The sequence below is a fragment of the Ascaphus truei genome, chromosome 6 (assembly GCF_040206685.1).
Source record: "Ascaphus truei isolate aAscTru1 chromosome 6, aAscTru1.hap1, whole genome shotgun sequence".
Classification (NCBI taxonomy): Eukaryota; Metazoa; Chordata; class Amphibia; order Anura; family Ascaphidae; genus Ascaphus; species Ascaphus truei.
The window spans coordinates 109,519,877-109,542,521 of record NC_134488.1 but is presented as its reverse complement, the minus strand read 5'-3'; the positions used below and the strand labels follow the sequence as shown (position 1 = coordinate 109,542,521).

General features: G+C 45.2%; 1 protein-coding gene across 2 annotated transcripts in view; it reads left to right on the top strand.

The window, feature by feature from the left end:
• Positions 1-22,645, top strand: part of PRR12 (proline rich 12) — a 70,017-nt gene that overhangs the window by 29,325 nt on the left and 18,047 nt on the right. Inside the window, exons 2-10 of one of the 2 annotated variants that reach the window (XM_075605749.1) lie at positions 4,786-4,898; positions 8,546-8,707; positions 9,128-12,726; positions 13,662-14,193; positions 14,493-14,797; positions 16,990-17,106; positions 17,520-17,653; positions 18,893-20,781; positions 21,751-21,876. In XM_075605749.1, the coding sequence (XP_075461864.1) occupies positions 4,786-4,898; positions 8,546-8,707; positions 9,128-12,726; positions 13,662-14,193; positions 14,493-14,797; positions 16,990-17,106; positions 17,520-17,653; positions 18,893-20,781; positions 21,751-21,876 (6,977 nt within the window). Of the gene's footprint in view, positions 1-4,785; positions 4,899-8,545; positions 8,708-9,127; positions 12,727-13,661; positions 14,194-14,483; positions 14,798-16,989; positions 17,107-17,519; positions 17,654-18,892; positions 20,782-21,750; positions 21,877-22,645 lie in introns of both variants that reach the window. The other variant, XM_075605748.1, reaches the window with a different exon arrangement.

Genomic DNA, 22,645 nt, shown 5'->3' with positions numbered 1-22,645 from the left:
CTCAGGGGAGTGGAGGAGCGGTCACGTGACCGCTCACATCCAATGGGAGCGAGGTACTAGCCCCGCCTCCCGCCACACCTCCGTTCCGCCTCCGACACGCCGTCGTCCCGCCTCCTCCCCGCCCCCAAAGCGCGCTCACTGCCTCGCCTGCCAGGACACAAATAAGCTCCAGTTTGAGCAGGCGAGGCAGAGCAGGAGCGCAGATCAGCGCGGCCCGAGGCACCATGCCCGAGGCCTTATATATGTCTCCCAAGTTACAGAACCCTTTACAATCTGGAATACAAAAGCACAGGCCTGCTTGAGGACCAAAACCTCGAGTGTTCTTCCCTTGTAACAGTGTAATTTATCCGTTAAATAATCATGTATCTAACCGTGAAAAGATCAGCGTGCCATTTATGAATTTTCATGACCGGTTCATCAACCTGATGACAATGGAAAGGTGGTTATGTTCATGATGTAGCTGTTTGTGGGGGAATGCCTCAAATCACGATAAATAGATGTAAAAGAAGCACACTTATTAGATCAAATGAATAATTAAAAGTTGAACAAGTCCCCATTAAAGGCGTAAGAGCTCCAGTTATTCGTAGCAGCAGAATAGGAAACCAACCCATGTAAAATATCTAAAGAGGACATTCTCAAACTCACAGAACTAAGAAAAACAATAATTGATGAAACCCTGAGAATTTAGATAAAACATATTGCCCAAACATAACTCGTCCCAACTGACCCAGACAATCTAGTTACAGCCCAGAGATTCCAGGTCCGGTGTATGTTCTCAGACAACATTAGAGACCATACACGGCATGTATGGGACTAAGGGGATAATATTAATTAAACGGCATTAGTGCCGATTGGGGCACGACCGCACAGAAACTCCCATTGAATTCAGTTACAGTTTCTCTGCGATAGCCGCACGCAGTTTAATGAGTACCCCTAATGCCTCATTGAGTCACGCCGTGTAGAGGATCATAGTGTTCGTTTCTTCTCTGCCCACCTGACAGGTGAACCGGTTCATACAAACGTCATGATACAGTATTGGTTTCTGTAGTTGCTGCTGTTGTTTTTTTTTTTTTTTACAACTTTAAAATGGCATTCTTCTGATCTCTAATACACTATATTCTGATTCTATCTCTCTCTCGCTCTCTCGCTCTCTCGCTCGCTCTCTCTCTCTCTCTCTCTCTCTCTCTCTCTCTCTCTCTCTCTCTCTCTCTCTCTCTCTCTCTCTCTCTCTCTCTCTCTCTCTCTCTCTCTCCTTTCAGCAAAAATACTCTGGAGTGTTAATCAGATGTGCCGTCACCATTAACCCGTCTCTCACTCATCCATCCATCCATCCATCACTCAACCATCACTTCCAATACTTATCCACCCATCCTTTGCCCTTCCCTCACCCACCCGTCCTTCCCTCACCCACCTCTCCTTCACCCACCCATTCATCTCACCCATACATCACTTCCATCACACATCCATCCGTCCTTCACTCGTCCCTCACTCGTCCCTCACCCACCCGTCCTTCACCCACCTATCATCACCCACCCATCCATCATGCCCATCCATCACTTTCATCACTCATCCGTCCGTCCTTCGCCTGTCCCTCACCCGTCCCTCTCACCTGTTCCTCTCATCCATCCATCACTCATCCATCAATCATCCATCAATCATTCATCAATCATTCAACCGCTTATGACTTGATAATTTGCAAGCTTCAATTTCACCATCTCCGCTGCGTATAATACACGTTTGTTTCACTCCCTCTCTCTGTATAAGACCGGTGCAGTGCAGCAGTGTATTGAAAGCAGCAATCTGTGCTGCTGGATCATTTTATTAGCATTGTTTTAACTGCAGGCGTCCCAGTGCCGGGCCTCCTATCTTACCACTATCAGCGCCCCAATCTGGGAATTTTCACCGCCGTCACTTCTGGCGTTTTCAGGCGCTTACAATGGCCACAGACAGTAAACAGGCAATGAGTACGTCGGTGATTGTGAACGGGGTGGAACATTTTAAAACAAAAATGAATTCTCTCTGGAAGCCCCCATCCCTTTCTTAGACCCCGTGTTCAATGGAGGGTTTTGCTGCTTTAGATATGGTTGTGTGGTCATAGTGCAGACTAAGGCTGCGCTTATAGTGCCAGCGACGTCGCGGCAAAACAAAAATGCATATAATAGAAGCAAGTCAATTTGATTTTTCCAGCGACCGCAGCGTGACGTCACCGTTGCTATCGCAGGCACTATATGCGCAGCCTAACTGTGGGCGGCAAAAAAAAGGTTATTTTGCAACTCAGAGCTGCATTGTGTTTCAGGCTGAGATTGTTTCTTCATTAAAAGGGAATAATTGGCAGTAGGCTATTGTGTATCCTGCACTGTTATAGGTGCAATCCCACATAGCAGACACAAAAAGCCGTGTGACCGTTCCACCATCCTAAGTAACTTCAATAGAAAGATGCAATCGCCCTTAAGGTAAAAACAAAATGTATTAATTTGCTTCTTGTGAAGAATAAGATTGGATATACATAGAAAGCAGAAGATACTGATCTGATAATTATTGTTATCTCTTCAGCTAACAAGTTTACACAAATGAGCAAAGTTAAACATGTACATTAACAATTTACCTTTATAGAGAGATACAGCTACAGATACTTATCGCTAAGAGATTAGGTAAAGCTCGTAAAGCATTTTGGTTAGTACAGCGACATTTGGGACCAAGTTGATTAGGCTGAGATATTGCCGGTCGCAGTGAGGTCGCGAGAGAACTGTATATTAAGCTGAGGCACGGAGTCCTAAAAGTAAAAATATATATATATTTCAATATACATGTCTGTTTATTTTATTTTGAATCGGGGCCGATTATCTTTATTTAGCCTCTTAAACAGGACATTGCCGTTAGTTCATTTTGCTCCTGGGTGGAACTGCACCTTTAAATCACAAGAATAGGATGGTTGGCATGACGATTAGCATGGCGGCCTTGCATTCATAAGCGAATGGTTCTTGTTCTTGCACGTGCCACTTCCACACTGTGCGATCGTGATTAAATCCGAATACCTCCAAGTGCAGTATGTCTTAATCCGTTACAATAACGAGTGGAACTTTGGGACTCTGGATAATGTAGTGACCAGGGGTAACAGCGCTGTCTTTGAAGTGGGAGGCGTTGGTTTGATTCCCAGTGCCTGTTCTTTGTGGGTTTTTTTTCCCCCCCAGCAGAATCATTTTGGGCAATGCTGCGTGGTTTATTAAAATAAATAGTAATAAAAATCATGTGCCACCATTCCACTTAAAGAGCAATGGGCGTGGATATATAGAGGAGATGGGAAGGAATAACAGCTCTTACGCTCTCTGCTTCGTTTTTTTATTATTATTATTATTATTTAGCATCAATAAAACTACAAGGTTTTCATTGGCTTGTGAGCCCCAAAACTGGAATGGAATGTGTAAAACCGGAATGACATGTCTTGCTGACACTCAATGGCTGGGACGTTGGATGGTTGGCAGGTCACATGCTTGCTACACGTGGGAAACTACCTGCTTCATAACCCAATATAAAATATTCGCCAGCACTATATTTTAGTTTTCTTTGTTTGGAAGAGTTTAAACCACCAAACTAAGAAACGTTCTTCTCTCGCTCACATTTTTGGAAGGGCTGTTTGTTGCTGCAAGCTTCTGAAATAAAGGACCTTGAACCACTATGACATTGTTACCATCACTTCATCTTCTTGGAAGCTGCTGGTAATTCGCTTATAAAGCATTTGTGTAACTTCGATGTGTGTGATGTGCAGAAACGAGGGAAAAACACCCGACATTTGACAACTATGCAACTAATTTTGACAGATTTATTATAAATCATTCTTCCTGGTAATGTACAGGTTATTAAGAATTTATATTAGTGTTGGGACCCTTGAGACGTGGTCTGCCTTGGAGGGGCTCAAGGGCTTACGACACTTTGGCCAAAGAGTTAAACTACTAAAAGACCATTTTTATTCAAAAGATGTGGTTATTTTGGGGGTTCAATATGAGCTTATAGGGGTTCTGTATATATTTGACAAAGTCATTAACATTTTTGGAAGAGTAAGTATAAGTGGTTAGAAAGAGCAGTTCCTCCTATTCATTGGTTTTCTAATCCAAGGTTCCCAAGATACTTACCGGGGAAGTTACCTGGTTTAAATCTCGCTCAGGGTAAACAAAATGGCTGTCAAATCCTGGGCTTATAGAAAGCTTGCACCATCATTGCTTGTGGCTTCCTACTGGATGTCTATTTAAATCTTCTTTAAAAACCAGGAAGTTATACCAGTAACTTCACCAGTAAGTGTCCCAGGAACCAAAAGGTCCCATGAGCTGAAAATAACGCTGGTGTCTTGAGGAGCCTGGTTCCAACCCCATAACAAAATGGAGTTACGTTACGGTGGATTGGTCCTTTAAGTAAAGAGACTTGCCATGAGTGGCTCCTAAAAATTTCACGCTCGTTACAGTTGGAAGGACCATGGAAGAGCAACTAGAAGATACCTGCACAGCTCCCTCTACATCCCCATCATTTTCTTATTTAATACGGCATAAAAGCCTTCCATACAAATATCGTGAGCATTTTCTTATATCTTCAACCGGCTGGGTAAAGGCTGCAATACAATATCATTAACCAGTTCATGTGTCTTCGTTCAAAAGACGGGGGTCTGTATTTGCATTGGTTGATGATCAGCCTACCGACTTAGCCAAGTTATGGTGGGCAGCCCTATTGCTGTCGTAATAATACCACCAAATAACAAGTTTAATGTTCTCTCTCCCTTTGTCTGTTTGTTTTCAGTTTGGTCTATGGAACCTCAAGAGGCTCCCACCCCGAAACAGATATTTTGCACAGACAAGCCTATGGAACACCGCACCCTTTGCAAGGCTATGCTACCAACCACCACCCAGCAGGTAAGAGACACATTCACCTTACATCAATGCTTGGTGTTGGGGGGAGGAGGGGTTGTCCCCGGGGTTGTCCCCAGGGTTGTCCCCGGGGTTGTCCCCAGTGTGGGGGGTTGGTCCCACTCTTTCCGAGGTCACTTTGTATCCTCCATCTTTCCATGTTTTTTTTTCCTTTTACCTTTTTGTTGGGTAAATATGGTGACTGTCCCATGAGACTGTAAACAAAACGAATTCCAGTTTCACCGCCAAACGTTGGCTTTCTGGTGGAAGAGGTCGAAATAATAATGTATACTCGGAATGCTCTGACTTTCTTAAGACATTCTCGCCATGTCCGGGTTCTCAACATGAAAGTTTCTTGAAAATGTCATCTTTTTAGCATTAAAACTACAAAACTGATATTAAAAGTTCATATCAATTCTTTCACTGGGTCATTAAAAAAAATGAGTGTTCCACCAGTAGAACAGACCTGGGGATACAATTAAAAGTCGGTGTCTAGGGATAGAGATCAAATATACTAACAAACTACAATCCATGTGTAACCACACAAGCCCTGAGGTGTAATAACCATACTGATCTGTATTATTTCGCTTATTAGGTTATTTTATGCTTGTGTTAATATGGACTCCTGACGTCCCAGTGCTGATGGTCGCCCTGTATGCCCCCCCCCCCCCCATTTTATTTTACCCTCTCTGCTACCCTCCCCCAGCCTTGTATAAGATATAACCCAAAATATTAGTACGGCTCAAACCTGGACCGAATCTCCTGATGCGTGTTGTGATCCTAATGTAACCTCTTCAGAGTGGCTAAGTATGTACACTACCGCTCAATAATCTCATTATATTAAGCTAATAAAGTGCTCACATAAGAACAGAAATACAAACACAATCCCCTTTAAAACGATAGTAAAGTAAGTACCCATATAATGTGTATCAGGTGCCTGAATATAAATATGTGGATATGATCCAAATAACCAGTGTTTCTCAAAGCTCTCCTCCTGGCTCCAAACCAGATCACGTCTGGGCAACCAGACCATATCCTAGTGACATGCAAATTACCGGTGTGGTGCAAATGCATAGGTTAGTGCTGGCTGGGCCAACTCCAGTCGTTCAAGGTCTACCAGCAGCTCAGGTTTTCAGGATATCCCTGCATCAGCACAGGTGGCTCAGTCAGAAGGATTGAGCCACCTGTGCTGAAGCAGGGGTAGCCTGAAAAACTGATCTGTTGGTGGCCCTTGAAGGACTGGAGTTGGCCACCCCTGGATTAGTGGTTAGAGCTGGTGTGGCCAGTAATCCCCAAAGAGCGGATAAATAAACAGTAAAGAAAGTTGAGTAATTATGCCAACTATTCCATAACACCCAAATATTCCCGTTTCATGTTCTTATTGGGCAACGTTTTGCTGTTGGCCAGAGTGGTTTTGCTTTTCCCTTTTCATTTTGAGGGCAGATTCACACTTCATTGTGCAATGTTCTAGTACAGGAGGGCGCAAACTTATCTTCATGCGCCCCCCTTTCTCCTCTCCCCTCCGGCTCGCGCATGGCCCCGGCGTCAAATGACGTTGCGGGGTTGTGTGACGAAACATGACCCCGTGGTTGCCATGGAGATGCGTAGTTGGAACCAAGGTAAGTAAACCAGTTACATAGGCCTCACGCGATCCCCGGCATTTATTTTAAATGCCTTCGGGGAAGCACGGGGCCTCTGTAACACCCGCGCCCCCCCCTTCCCCCCCCCCCCCAGACAATCTTGCGTGCCCCCCACTTTGCGCACCACTGTTCTAGTAGATTTTTGTCACACAAAGTAGTTTTGAGGCCTACGATCATTTGTAAAAAAAAAAACACCTTCATTTTGCATCCGATTTTGTAAATGTAAAAGATTTAATTAGTAACTCAGCCCCTTCCTCAGGTGTGGGAAACTCAAGTCCACAAGGACCACCAACAGGTCAGGTTTTCAGGATATCCTTGCTTCAGCAAAGGTGGCTTAGTCTTCGACTAAACCACTGATTGAGCCACCTGTGGTGAAGCAGGTATAATCCTGAAAACCTGACCTGTTGGTGGCCCTTGGGGACTGACGTTGCCCACCCCTGCCCTAGTCACTGCCAGTTTAAAATCGGTTCTGCATAGGCCCCCTATGTAATATGCTGTGAGCCGTCTTCCCTGTGCTATACAGCACAGCTTCATACAGGTGAATGGAAGCAAGATCTCTATCATAGGGAAGCACATTGGATAGGGAAGTCCATGTAAAAAGGCACATTTCAAGAAATCTGGTGCATTTTCATTTAGCATTTGTTTTTGTTTTTTTAGACTTAGTGCATGTAAACAAGCAATAAATACACCATCAACCTGTATTTATTTGATTTGTACATTCTAATCCCAGAGCTGTGCTAAATATCCAAAGACTATAAAGACGCAATTAAGCGAAGCCATCTTTTTTTTTTGCACAAGAACTGCATTAATTATGTGCTTACAAAATGTTTCTTCGAACTGATTTCCAAGTATCTTCTTTATACGATTTTTTTTAACATTTACAAAAGTAAATATTTTTTGTCTTTTTTTATATACAAAGAAATATTAAGCTCAGTCTTGTAATAACCATTTCTTTAATTTAAAGATTTTAGGCCCTAACATATTTTTAAGTGAAATGCATGTTTGTGTTAATTAGGCTAGTTTATTTTATAAGATCATAGGTATCCATGTTGCAATGGATTTGAAGCAAAAGGTGACACTCTGTGCTCAGTTGCATGTAATTTCCCACAATCCCTTGCTGCAGTAGAAGCAGTGTGTGCTGGGAGATAATGATGAAAAGCAGGGTTGCAGACCTGTCTCAGACATTGCGAATGTGCTCACATGTGATATTTTTATTTGCTGTATACTGCACGGTGGAGGGTTTTTGTCACTTTTAACCCACCACAACGTATATTATGTAAGATAAAGTCAAATCATCGATTTTATTTTGTGTATTTTATCCAGCTTTCTGTATAGCAGATTGAACACTTCCAATTGGCTCCTATATTACTGGGGCAAAAAAAACAAAACAGCACTAAATGTATCACAGCAAAACAAATTAAGAGAGAGATTTTAAAGCAGCTGTGCCCCCTAAATGGATGTGATTTTCTTTCTAAACCTTGCCTGAACTGGAGCTTTTCTATGAAACGCCTGGCCGAGCCCTGACCATACATCCATTTTGTGTTTGTCCGGCACATATTCTGCCCAGTGCCGGGTCGGGGGTACCAGTAGATCCCCGGGCCTCCAATTCAGATAAAATAATAATAAAATTAAAAAATTGGTAGCATAAAATGCTGCTTTAACACAAAAGCGCTATTAGGTGCCCTAGATATAGCCTGACGGCCGGTTAAGCCTTGGAATAATATAACCAGGTGAAATTTACATTCTGTCTCTTTTCAACCTTATCTACTATGTAACTATTTAACTTGAAGAATTGACATGGCCCTTCCTGGACCACAACTCGTGTTACTGGGGGAACCTGTTCACTTGTTACACCGGAACTCCAAACACACAGGTTGCTCTGCTATTCCAAGGGCCTTATTGCATTATCGGTAATGGTCATTATGAAAGTATAGTTATTTGATCATACATCATGTCCAACAGTGGCCCTTGGTAGTAAAAGGATTTAACCATCTTCCGCTCTCTCTCTCTCAGGATTGTCGGGGTTGTTTGAGACTGGTCTCCATCATGCCAGCAGTGCCTCTCAGGACGCTTCGGTCATGAACCTCATCTCTGCCCTGGAATCACGAGCCCCTCAGCCAGGACCCTCTGCTTCCTCCTTGCTTTCCCAGTTTCGCACGCCCTCATGGCAGACAGGTACTACCATTTTTTGTTTTGCACAGAACGCCCCAAAACATAACCAACGTTTGGGTATTGACATGTATTAATAGCTGTGCCAACTACTTTAAAGAAGTAACTACTAAGAAGTGCTAATTTGGATCACACGAATCATGGAGATCACCACGTAATACTTTGGTGATTAATCTGGGGAAAATGTTACCTGTGATGTAAACAGCACCTTCCAGTTGCCTGATTACCATTTGTTGTCGGGTTAAGGGGACATATATGTGTCCATATTCTGTTTAGGCGATAAAGTTGAATATTATATAGATATATGGTTGTTTTCCACTGGTGTTCATTTCTTCTCTTCATGCCATCGCTAGTTTATTTAGCATCCATTGAATGCTCTATATGTATCATGCCTCATGCCTTTGAATGTTCTTTCTTGTCTTCTAGCCATGCACACCCCTGCCCCAGCAGAGCTGTTTATATCTGGAGCTGGTACATTTCCATCATCCTCTGCCCTTTCTGCTTATCAACACCCAGCATCTTTCAGTGGTAGAAGCTTCCCTGTCACCTCCTCCCTGACACTTCAGGATGCCACCTTCAGTCCCACTTCAAATGGACTCCTTTCGCCTCACGATCCTCTGCTGCATATTAAATCCTCCCAATCCACAGTTCCCTCGTCCCTGAGTTTTGATCGTCTTGGCAGCACTGTTTTGGGGTCCGGGTTACCATCTCAGAGCTCGGCCTACCGCAGTGCCCAAGAATCTGCCTCCCGTCACCTTCCCTCCCAGTTCAACTTGCTCTCCTCCTCCTTGGGTCCTTCAGAACAAACGTCCCAGCTCTACAATGCCTCTGTGTTCTCCAGCTCTTCAGCCTCTTCTATTGAGAGGGCCATGCCCCGACAGGACAGCGTCATTAAGCACTACCAGCGGCCCTCCAGTGCCCAGTCCCAGCTTCCCTCTGCTGCAGCTGCTGCACACTCACTGCAACACTACCTGAGTTGCGGAGGAAGCTACCAGCAAATGCAGCATCGTTCCACTTTGTCCTGCAGCCCTTTGGGAGACCAGTCACCAGTTAGCAGCGAGGGGTCACAGCAGAAAAACTCCCAAGCCCGCCAAGAGCAGTCTCAGAGCTACAGACCAATTATTCAGTCCCCCGGCTATTCCACCTCTTCCTCTTCCAATAAGTCCAAAAGCTACTCTGCTTCCAGGCAGACACCCCGATCCACCGCCACTCCAAAGTGCCAAAGCATTGCTACTACTGGACAGACACACAATTACTCCTCCTCCACTCCAAAGCCCAGCTCTGTTATTGCCAGCCAGTCTCAGGCTTACTCCCCAGGACAGCCTCAAAATCTCCTTTCAATGTCCCAGTCACAAAGTTACTCTGTAACTCAGTCCCAAAACCTCTCTGCTGTCACGCAGTCACAAGGCTTTACATCCAGCCAAGCCCAAGATCTGACCAGCGGGAGCAAGTCTCAGAGCTATACTTCTAGTCAGTCACAAGGTCTGCAGACCTGTGTAAGCCAGAACCAGACCTACTCCCCAGAGCAGTTGCAGGGGTTGTCATCAGTGGGTCAGATTTCTAGTTACAGTGTCCAGACAGAGCCACATGTGTCTGTCAGCCAGGCTCAGAGTTATGTTCCCGCTCATTCCCAAGGCTTACCAACTGCAAGCCCTTCTCTCAGCTACAGTACTGGTCATTCCCCAGCAATGTCCAGCCATGCTCAGTCCATTGGTTATTCGTCGGTCAGCCCATCTCAGATAATTCGTCCTTTGCAGTCCCCTACATCAAGCCGCTCTCAAAGTGTAGCTTCCCCTGGACAGTCTCAGAAGTATTTGACGTCAGTGCTCTCACCCTCTTTCATGCAGGCTTCTCATTCACAGAGTTATCAGAACTCCCAGCCCAACTTAGAAAGAACGTCCTCCTACAACAAACCAAAATCCGACTCAGACCTTCTTTCCACAGAAAGGACAGACGATGAAGACTTTCTCATTCAGCACCTATTACAGTCTCAAAGCCCACCGCGAGTCTCCTCTGAAAGTCTAGGGGAGTGTGAGGAAAGATCCAGCAAGTCTTTGGGCTACGAGATGAGCAAAACAGAGGAGCGGTATCACCTACAAAGTGTTATAAGGACTAATTCAAACTTGGACAACCAAGGGTTGGAGTTGTCTCTGCAGAGCTTAAAAGACAAGAAAAAAGGTGACCGTCATAAAGAATATGCTAATACAAGGTCAACTCCAGAGTCCTTGGGAACATCCGTTGTCCATTACAGCCATCAGACGGGCCCCATGGATTCCTTTACTCAGGACATCAAAAAGTCAGTGGAGCATCTTCCGCACATGGACAACTCAAATAAAGACTTGAATCAAGCTCATTCGTATCTTCAAAAGACTCCTGAGCATTCATCACAGGCCCATAGAATGGTGGCCGAGAGCCAATCTATGGAGACTCATGGTATGCTTCGAAGTCAACAAGGCACTCCAATGATGATGGATAACTCTCCTGATATGCCACTCTCTCTGACCCACCAGCCCACCACTCAGCAGTCACAACTCCTGCAGTCTGTTCTTACCCACACTCAGAGTCAGTTGCAGGCACATCAGAGAAAATCCCATACACCCATGGACGTACACCTTTTGGAGTCGCAGAGGATCCAAGCTGAAGCACAATCCCCACAGCTACAGATGCAGCTGCAGTCACAGGCTTTGGAGGCCCATTTGCAGTCACAGCAAATGCAAGCCCATGTCCGCTCACAGTCTATGGATGTACACTCTCGCTCCCAGTCAATGGAGGCACAGTTAATGGAGTCCCACCAGATCCAAGCAGACCAGCAATCTCCTCGGCTCCAGGCACAGCTACAGTCAGAGCGAATGCAAGCAGAAATGCAACCTGAGAGGATGCAAGCGTCCCTTCAATCAGAGGGCATGGAGGTACTTCCCCAAAATGACGCAATGCAAGCTTTATCCCGGCCACAAGAAATCCAGGACTTCCTGGAGCCTGACCTAAATTTAGAAACCCATTTGGGCCAGACTGGTTCGCAGTCTCAGCAGCACCTCATGCCTGATGGAGGAGAGGCCTTGCGCTTGGATGCTGAGTCTTCCCAGCAGGTACCTCAAGCTCAGATGGAGCCCAAGGATCAGTTTGATAGCCCAAGTCCTCAAGGATCCAAGCAACGTTTTGTTCCTTTAACTTCTATCTGCTTTCCAGACTCTCTTCTACAGGATGAGGAGAGAAGCTTTTTCCCTGGAATGGAGGATATGTTCTGCCCACCTCCTTGTGGAAATGATGAGTTTCCTAAGACAGGCTGTGGTGATGACGGCTCTCAGGGCATGGACAGAAATGAGGCTATGAAGAACAGCTATGAAATGATGCAGGCTAACCAAGGCTATTCGGGCTACTGCACCTCTGAAAGTAACGACAATCAACAGAACGTCCACCTGGGTCTGGATTCTGTATCTGTAAAGCATGAGCTGCCATCAACTGTTAATACTGAACAGTTGGGCCTGATTCAATCTAGTCATGGTCAGCAATCAGAGGTGAAACCTGGCTTGACCTCGCCCATCTTCTGCTCTTCCAAACCCAAAAAACTTCTCAAGACATCATCGTTCCACCTGCTAAAGAAGCGGGAACCCTCTTTTCAGCCGCCTAAGAAGAACTACGCCCAGGAGTACGAGTTCGAAGATGATGAAGACAAGGAAGATGTCCCTGCAGATATCAGATTAAATAGTCGTCGATTGCCTGACCTTCTCCCAGATCTCATCTCTAGCTGCCGCACTCGGCCTAACATAAGCCCGATGGGGGATATTGACTTCTGTCCACCCAATAACATGGATGGCCCAAAGAGAAGAGGCAGGAAGCCCACCAAACCCAAGAGGGACGGTCCCCCAAGGCCCAGGGGTAGGCCGAGGATCAGACCACTTGTAGAACCACACGGGGTGGGACATGATGGTATTAAAAAGCCGCGTGGACGTGGGAGAGGGAGAGGCAAGAAAATGGCAGAAGAAGGACGGGAAAGTTTGGTAATGGAGCCCCTAAAACCACTAAAGGTAAGCCCTACAGAATCAGTACTTTTAAAAGGACTAGAATAAACTTTTGTTTAAAGTCAAGTACAATCTTAATTTTTGAAGTAGACGAAAATCAAACTAGTAATAAAGATAAGTAAATGAGATAATGACTTTATGCTTAAATGGAAATGGTTTTAATCTCCTTTGGGGAACGGTTATGTTTCCACTAGTTGTGTACCGATTACCCGGTACCCGGCTTTACCCGGCACATTTCCAGCTACCCGGACATTACTTGGACCCGGCAACTGAGAAGTGGCGCCGGGTAACACCGGCGTCGGGTAATGTCAGGGTAGCTGAAAATAATTTTATTACTTACCTTTCAGCCAGCGACGGACGACATCTAGGAACAGCAGCAGAGATCCTGTGGCGGTGGCAGCATCGGAAGTGTCTTCAGCCGGAGCAGGAGACGAAGGGTTCCTATTGGACAGACGGCTGTCGAATAGGAACGCTCCTGCTCCGGTCACATGATTCCCTGCCGGCTGACACACACACACTACTTACCTGCTGCGGTGCTGTGGAATGTATTCCTGCTGTCCACGCTGGCTGAAGACACTTCCGATGCTGCCACTGCCACAGGACATCTGCTGCTGTTCCTAGATGTCGCCGACACCCTGTAGGTAAGTGAAAAACCAGGTACCCGGCTGGGTAGAAGTATTGATTTTGGCCGGGTACCCGTTACCCGTTTTTGTTTTTGTTTTTCAAAACTCACTACCCGGTACTACACTAGTTTCCACTACTAATGGTACATTATCCACATGCACTAAATTATTGCTACATCCTTCAGTAGTTTATATGCAATACAAAATGGGGAGGGGATTTTACTGTCTTTGTTTCAGTAGGAACTGGTAAATGGAATGGTTCTTCTGTACACCAGCATTGTGTCGTCTTACTGTGTATTCTCCTGTCTCCACTGCCAGATCAAACTGCAGGTGCCAAAGGGGAATGATACTTTGCAGATGGATCAAGCTGAAATGCTGCCTCTTCCTCAGGAAAATGCATTGGACAACTGCCAGACACGAGAGAAGATCAAGCAGAAGATCAAGGAGGTAGAGGAAAAGCAGCCAGAAATAAAATCAGGCTTCATGGCCTCTTTCCTCGACTTTCTCAAGTCTGGCAAGAGGCAGCAGCTGCCCACCGCCAACACCAGCCCCTCAAAGAACCGACAACCATCTGGCTCTGCACAGCAGGCCGCTCAGACTTCCTTTGGCATGGCCTCTCAAATGCTCTCTGGGACGCTGGACTCTGCGGAGAACGACAGCCTGGTGATGAGTTGCACCAGCCCCTGCAAGCGGCTGGATGACGAGCTGAAGCGGAACCTGGAAACCCTGCCTTCCTTCTCTTCAGACGAGGAGGACTCAGTCAGCAAGAACCAGGACCTGCAAAAGAGCATCTCCTCGGCTATCTCCGCACTCTACGACCCCACTGACCGCAAGGAAGGGGAAAGCACAGGTCAGTGGATGCTTTTTCTAGAACTACATTCCGTTCTCCACTAGTGGGGTAACCTTAATGTGCAATACCATACATATTCATGTATGCATTTGAAAGAGCAGGCTTATACTGTGCACTGTAATTTAGTCTTTTTTACTCCATTTGCAAGTACATATTTTTGTTACTGTTGCCTTTTAACGTCCTGCTTGGATGGACTGAACTTTAAACTTTGCTGCCAGAGAGGATTGTAATTTAATAGCCACCTCTTGCCAAACAAATCCTTAGAGTTCTTTTCTTTCTTGTTTCCTGAGGGACCACAGTAGTAGAGGAGAAGGTGGCCAGCCCAGTGCCATCTGAACCTTCATCACAGCAGGAGCCACAAGCACCTGCATCACCACCCTCTCCACAAGAAGCTCCCGCTCCCCCACCAGAGGAGCCCCCTGCCCAGGCTTCTCCTGAGCAGGAAGAGCCCGAGGACTCCAGACCCCTGCACCTCGCCAAGAAGCAGGACACAGCAGCCATCTGCGGAGAGACGGATGAGGAGGACGTGGAGAGCGGCGGGGAGGGTATCTTCCGGGAGAGGGACGAGTTTGTTATCCGAGTGGAAGATATTCAAGCTTTAAAGGTACAGAACAAAGCACACACGCCCTTATTTAGAAGGACCATCAATAAGATCAGCTGGGATGATGTGTGTATATCTATATAAATACGTTTGTATGTGTACATATTTAGATTGTAAGCTCTTCGGGGGAGAGACTCCTTTTCCTAATGTTTGTTTCATGTCTGAAGTGCTTATTCCCATTACGTTGTATGATTATGCGGTGTATTACTGCTGTGACGCGGTGTGTATATGGATGGCGCTATATACATACACACACACAGGACAATGCTACTCAGTGTTCTATTGTACTGTACAATATATCCAGTGTACAGGAGACCAGATCCAAGATCTACATATCCAAATAGGAAAGGGGGTTCTTGCCCCAAACAACTTTCCTGAGGTTAAGCTAAATTATTTGTGCTTTTAAACATTTTTCTATTTTTTATTATTAAATTGTGTTTTGTACACAATATAAAGTTAACATAATACAGCTTTGACTGACCACAAGCAGCATCATGTGACAACAAGATGTTGCTGGAACAGTGACAGTCATATGGTGTGACGAACAGGCTATGGATAAAGAATGGTATATGTGCTGCTGTCTTGCGCTCTGGGGAAATGCTGACACACAGTCTTGTCTGTGTGTGTTAGTGCCGTGTTGAGGAAAGGTGTAAATGCGATGCCGCTTCGCAGAGGGAGAGGGACCCAGAGGCATGGAATAGATCTCTTCTTACCTCTGTCCTGGTCACCCCGATCCCGTAATGCTGATCCAAGCGGGTAGTGGGGATGTGCGGTAGCTGCGACGGTCCCGTCCTGGCAGCTGCGTGCAGGCAGCCCCTACAGCAATGAGACCTCCCACACTCTTCCTGGTAGCGTGGGTCCTGGATCACAGTGGATGAGAGAGAAGAGAGAAGAGGCTGGCATCCAGAGCAACAGCAAGGAAACGGCAATGATTGATGGTCAAAACCCACGTCAGAAAAAAAAAAAAAAGGGCTTTATTGAAAAACACGTAGGACGAGCAGTCCCCATGTTCTCCCCCCTACGTGTTTCACGCCGCTACGGTGCTTCGTGAAGCCCGTCTCCTTGCTGTTTCCCCGGGTGCCTGCCTCTTCTCTCTTCTATGTATAAGGAATAAAGGATCTTTTTGCCTCCGAGTTGAACAGTGAAGATGTATATAAATTGGTCGCTGAAAATACATGTGCCAACTAAAAGCACAAACTCTGGGGAAGTTACCAAAAAAGTATTTTACAGTCATTCTCCTTCAAAAATGTTGTCATATTGAATTTGCCTGGGTGCTTTTTGTAGTGTATAAGGAAGTAGTGTAGTGGACTAAGGAAGGGTCGGACCAGTTTCCTTTAGTGCAATATATTTTAATTGCCGCAGCACTATAATTAAAAGTTGGTGATGGATATGTGTTCTGGTTTTCTCATGTATTGTGTTAAAATGTCAGTCTCTGTATGAAATATAATCGGCGGGACGCTTGTTACATGTGGATCCAGACGTTCCCTGTGTATGAGATTTACTTATCCACGAGTGGCTTTGAGTTCCCGCCCCCCTTTATTAGCTATTGTTATTTGTGCTTTAAATGCTCTTAGGAAGGTCACCCTAACGCAGCGGTTCTCCACTCCTGTCCTCAAGCATCCCCAACAGGTCAGGTTTCAAAGATATATCTGCGTGAGCACAGGTGGCTCAGTCAAAGACTGAGCCACCGGTGCTGAAGCAGGGACTGATTGAGCCAGCTGTGCTGGAGCAGGGATACCCATAAAACCTAACCTGTTGGGGGGGGGGGAGGGGTCTTGAGGACTGGCCAGGAGAACCCCTTCCCTAACGGTAGCACAACTGCAGAAGGAATTGTTGCTCCGACATATATGTTTCAGCTTCAGAGAAATGATTTAGAAGTGTTTTCCATATGGCAGCGGCAGGAATTGATTAGTGAGCGGCAGGAATTGATTAGTGACCAGCAGGAACCACTGGCTTCAAAATGGTTCAATATCCGTGTTCCTCTCTGGCACAGTCTTTCCTTTTAGTGCTGTAAGAGGCAACATTTTTGTTTTTGTGCATGATTTCTCTGTGCTCTTTAACCAGATGTTGGTGAAGAAGAGGTCACCGTAGCTAAGCACCTTTTCACATGATTTGCATGCATGTTTATTCTTCACTTTGCATGCGCGTGGAATATGAGGTGTAAACCGATAACCGTATCTCCCCTGTTGCCTCAGCTCGCCCTGCAAACAGGACGAGAGCCGCCCCCCACCTGGAGAGTTCAAAAAGCTTTGCTGCAAAAATTCACTCCCGAAATCAAAGACGGGCAGCGCCAGTTCTGCGCCACCAGCAATGTAAGTGGCCGGTTAAGTAACATGGTGGGTGGTTAAAAAATACTCTGTCTATCTTCTAGTAACCTTCACAGATCAGCGACTCTCCCAGCTCGTGCTTCTCTTGATACTGGCCCGGATAGACAAGCTGTCAAATGGTTTTTAGTTCTGTCATTTTTTTTGGGGGGGGGGGGGGGCAAACGTTTCACACTGATCCTCAGATACAGTTGGCAGTGATCAAGGTGTGTTCTTGGTGAAGCAATGTAGCCGAGTAAACGTCAACAGATCTTTGCATTAGCCGGTATATGTATCCAATAAAAGTGAATTTGTATTCTTGCTTTTGTTTTCCGTATATCTTAATAATGGCACGTCCTCCATATTACAGCTTTCATTAAAGCATTTCATCTTTTTTCTGTTTGATCCTCTACTTTGTTTAGTATCTGGGATATTTTGGCGATGCCAAGAATAGGTACCAGCGTCTGTACGTTAAATTCCTGGAGAACATCAACAAAAAGGACTATGTGAGGGTGTGTTCTAAGAAACCATGGCACCGTCCTCTCCAAACCATGAGGTAACCGGGTTCTTCAGTGTTTCTTCTTTTGTGTATTTCTTCCATTCAACTGCAAGTGTCTGCAGGAAACCCCAATATAATCTACATAGGCTCATGGCAATGGATAGGTTTACATATGTATACTTAACACAGTGTTTTTCAACAGGGGTTGCTAGGAACCCATGGGTTCCCTGGCATCCCTAAAGGGTTCCCTGCAATGTTCTGGTGATTTGAAAATTGTATTAAATACAGAAGAATTTACAATGTATCTGATCTCAGACGCACTATTGGCGAGGGTTGGGGTTCCTTACAATGCATCTGATCCCAGACGCACTATTAGAGAGGGTTGGGGTTCCTTACGATGCATCTGATCTCAGATGCGCTATTAGAGAGAGTTGGGGTTCCTTACGATGCATCTGATCTCAGATGCGCTATTAGAGAGAGTTGGGGTTCCTTACGATGCATCTGATCTCAGACGCTATTAGAGAGGGTTGGGGTTCCTTACAATGCATCGGATTCTGACGCGCTATTAGAGAGGGTTGTGGTTCCTCAGAATTTCACATAGGGTCCCTAAACCCAAAAAAGGTTGGAAACCACTGACTTATCATTTTGGTGTGCATTTATACATCAAGAACTGAAACGCGCACAGAACTGCACTGACGGTTACAGATTAAATACAAGCCTTCCTCTTATGAACATTCATGAAACGTATATTTAAGATCCATTAAAAAGCGTTTTTAAATTAAAGCCATAACCACTAACTTCAGAGATTACAACAGCAGCTACTAAGTTATACACCACACATACTACTTTAATAAGGGGTTTAGTTGACAGCTTAAACTCATCAAGAACCAATGTTGCAGGGATCATTACGGAGCCAAGTCTTAGCCATTGTACAATAGTGGTGATTTCGAATATATATTTAAATCAGCTAAAGCAAACATTGTTTGTATATGCATTAGACAGGGCTGTATCTATAAGGTTAACGAGACAAGCATTGGTGCTTCCTAAGCAAAATAAGCATGTATGTGGCTACTAAGCTCTGCTTTTGGCCAGGTGCTGGTGGCTGACATAACCCCTTCAGTCTTTAAATGCCATGAAGTGCAAATACTGAAAAGTAGAATAGTGGATTCACTTTGAGTTTGAATCTGTGAATAATCTATTTTGGTATTTTTTTTTACATGCAATTTGATCTTTGCGTTTCCTATCACCCAGGAATCAAGACACCGTTTTAAACCCCGTACTTTATTTCTCACACAGGAGACACAGTCAGTCAAAAGCCCCCGGAGCAAAAAGTCCTGTGGTGATCACAAAGCCGGAAAAAAGTGAGAAGCCGGAACGGTCACTAAAATTGGAGGCATTGGGTAGAACTGAGGCAGGAGAGAGGACTGAGAAAACCGAAAAAGTGGAGAGAATGGATATGGTCGAAGCTGAGGAAGCAGTAGAGGTCATCCAGAAATCAGAAAGATGTGATGCAGAGGAAGGGCCTGAAAAAGAACAGCTTTTGACAAATCTTGGAAACAACGGTTATATGGGCGATACGGAAATGACCGAGCCAGTGGAAAAGGCCGAAGAGGCCGAGCCAATGGGAAAGATTGAGAAGACTGATCCTTTTTGGAGAATCGAGAAGGAAGATCTAATGGGAAGCGAAGAAATCTCTGAGCCAGTTGAGAGGAAAGAAAAGATGGGACAAGCAGGAAAGCCGGAGAAGATTGAGCCAACTCTCCTGGAAGAAAAGATGGAGCCTGTTGCAAAACCAGAAAAGATCGAGCCTATGGTCATGTTGGAGAAGGACGAGCCAGTGATAAACCCAGAGCGGTCCACCCCAGTATTAAAGTCGGAGAAGGCTGAGGCTCTTGTAAAAGCAGAAAAGGCAGCACCTGCTGGAAGGCTAGAAAAGCCTAAACCTATGATAAAGCCAGAGAAGTCTGAGCTTTTAGGAAATGCAGAGATGGTTGAGTGTGTAGGGAAGCCAGCCCTACCAGCTGAAAACCCAGAGAAAGATGAGGCAGTTGAAATGCCAGAGAAAGGAGAACCGGTGGCAAAACTAGAGCCATTTAGAAGACAAGAGCAAAGGGAACCAGCAAGGAGACCAGAAAAGGCAGAACCAGTGGAACAACTGGAAAAGGCTGAGACAGTGAAAGAGGAGCAGCAAGAAAAGGGTATGAGACCTGATAAAGTGAACAAACCCGAAAAACCCACCAAGGTGGATCGGTTAGACAAAGCCGCAAAGGTGGAACGCTCGGAGAAAGGAGGCAAGGTTGAACGCCCAGAGAAACCAACCAAGGTAGAGAGGGCAGATAAACCAACCAAGGCAGAGAAACTAGCCAATGTAGAGAGGACAGAGAAACCAGCCAAGGTAGAGAGGACCGAGAAACCATCCAAGGTAGAGAGGCCAGAGAAACCAGCCAAGGTAGAGAGGCCAGAGAAACCAGCCAAGGTAGAGAGGCCAGAGAAACCAGCCAAGGTAGAGAGGCCAGAGAAACCAGCCAAGGTAGAGAGGCCAGAGAAACCAGCCAAGGTAGAGAGGACAGAGAAACCAGCCAAGGTAGAGAGGACAGAGAAACTATCCAAGGTAGAGAGGACCGACAAACCAGCCAAGGTAGAAAAGACAGAGAAACCAGCCAAGGTAGAGAGGGCCGAGAAACCAGCCAAGGTAGAGAGGGCCGAGAAACCAGCCAAGGTAGAAAGGGCTGAGAAACCAGCCAAGGTAGAGAGGACCGAGAAACCAGCCAAGGTAGAGAGGACCGAGAAACCAGCAAAGGTAGAGAGGCCAGAAAAAGCTACCAGGTCAGAGAGATCTTCCAAAACAACCAGGACGGACAGGCCTTCAAAAATGGAGAAGTCAGAGAGGCCAGAAAAAATTGCCAAGTTAGAAAAGATGGAAAAGGTACCAAAGCTGGAAAAAGTGGCAAAAAATGATAAAATCGAGAAGACGGAGAAGCCATCAAGAGCAGAGAAAATGGAAAGACACGTCAAAGTTGAAAAAGTAGAGAAGATAGAGCTACCACCGAAAGTTGCGCTGAAACCCAAACAGAAACAGGCAAGAGTGAAAGCAGAACCTCCACCCAAGAAGAGGAAAAAATGGCTGAAAGAGGTGGCATCGTCCTCTGACTCTGACTCTTCCCCTGACCAGCAGAGTGAAGAAGGTAGGAAGAGCCTTTTATTCAAGGGTTTTTCATGCACATCTATCACTAGGTTGAAAATAAGGGGCTGATCCCATATGTGCCGAAGCGGTCAATCGGACTGGTTTTGGCCGAAATGCCCTATTTAAGGCAATGGAAAATGGCCCAGTCAGGCACTTTGGCACATATAGAATCTACCCTGTAGGCTTGTGACAAAGCATTTCAATCCTTTGAATTGTTTAAAGAGTTACAATTACATGCAATAATTTCCCAATGCACTACATCGTTTAGGTCGTTTTCTTACATAATATATATGTGCGTTTTTTTGCCGTTATAGTGTTCATTATATCACTTTAAATCTAAGTTTGATATTTAAATGCAGAGTGTGCGACATGTATGTGTCTGATCTTCTTCTGAGGACTGAAAGGGATTAGAAAGGCTCTGAGGGCAAAATAAATACAGTATTGCCCAGGGAAATGATCGCACGTGTTTTGATATAATTAAGATTCAGAAGGACCAGAATGCAGGGAGCGATTTGACATGTGGACTTTCTCGAACCGATACAAAAGCTTGTTTTTAAGGAGTTCTATCTATATCAGCGTTATTGCATATATCAATTGAATTGACAAGATTTCATACATTACAGCTATGTGGCCACTTTTAGATAAGCAGTAAGAAGATTGTACTGTAAATAGCCAGCTGAGCTAGAATATTGGCCACTCAGACTGTGTACATTTGGACCTGTATTCTGATAGCTTTTTGTGACTGTATCTCTGATACACAGAGCATACTAAGGGTTCAAATGACTTGTTTCAAGGGACTATGCATATTGATGCATACTTGGCCACTTGTATGAAAGTGGATAAGAATTGTCATTGGTAGAAACGTAGTTTGCACCATGTTTAGGGGTCGAAGGATAAGTGCTGTATAGAAAAACTGTGCTTCTTATATACTCGGCTGTAGCCTTTGTGTCACGTGTCTGTCATTTTTCAGAACGAGTTCCTGTGGGCCGTGTTTTGAATACAAGAGCCATGAAGGAGATGTACCGGAGCTACATAGAGATGCTGGTTAGCACAGCACTGGATCCAGATATGATACAGGCATTGGAAGACACTAGTGGTGAGCATCCAAATGTCAGAGAAAAGCTCTTCCTTGCAATCCAGAATCATAGATAACACTTGATTGTAAAAAGAAAACAAAACGCTGTGTTGAAGAGGACCAAAGGTCAGTGCGAGCGGACCCAGAATCCTCCGAGTCGAACCTGTCAATAGTGACGGTACTCGGCAAAGTGCAATGTTTAAAACCGTATTACGTGTTCTTTTAATATATACAAAGCGAACAATAGAGGGTAATATGAATAAATTACATTTATTCTGTACCCCACTCCTTGCACAGGGAACTTCAGTAGGGGTGTCCATGCCCTGGTCTTATGCTCCATTACAATTGACCTAACTCCAGTAGCTGCAGTGGAAGTAGAGACCAGTCATACACCTTCAATCCCAAATTTGCTTTATATACTTAGTTACATAGTAGGTGAGGTTGAAAAACGACATGTCCACCAAGTTCAACCAATGTTAGATTTATATATTTAGATGGCCGATACACATCCCATTTTTATATCTACAGTATTTTGATCTAAAGTAAGTAGGGTTGCCAGGTATCTAATCCAAAACTACTGGACACAATGGTGAAAGGTACGAAGCGCTAGAGAAAAGTCGGTGGCATGGTGTCTGTGGAGAGTGCGCCATCCTCAGAATCATCATCAACTCATCTTCCCCCCATCATCATCATCATAGTCCCCCCTCATCATCATCATCTCATTTCCCCCCCCCCATCATCATCATCATCATCTCATTTCCCACTCCCATCATCATCATTTCATCTCCCC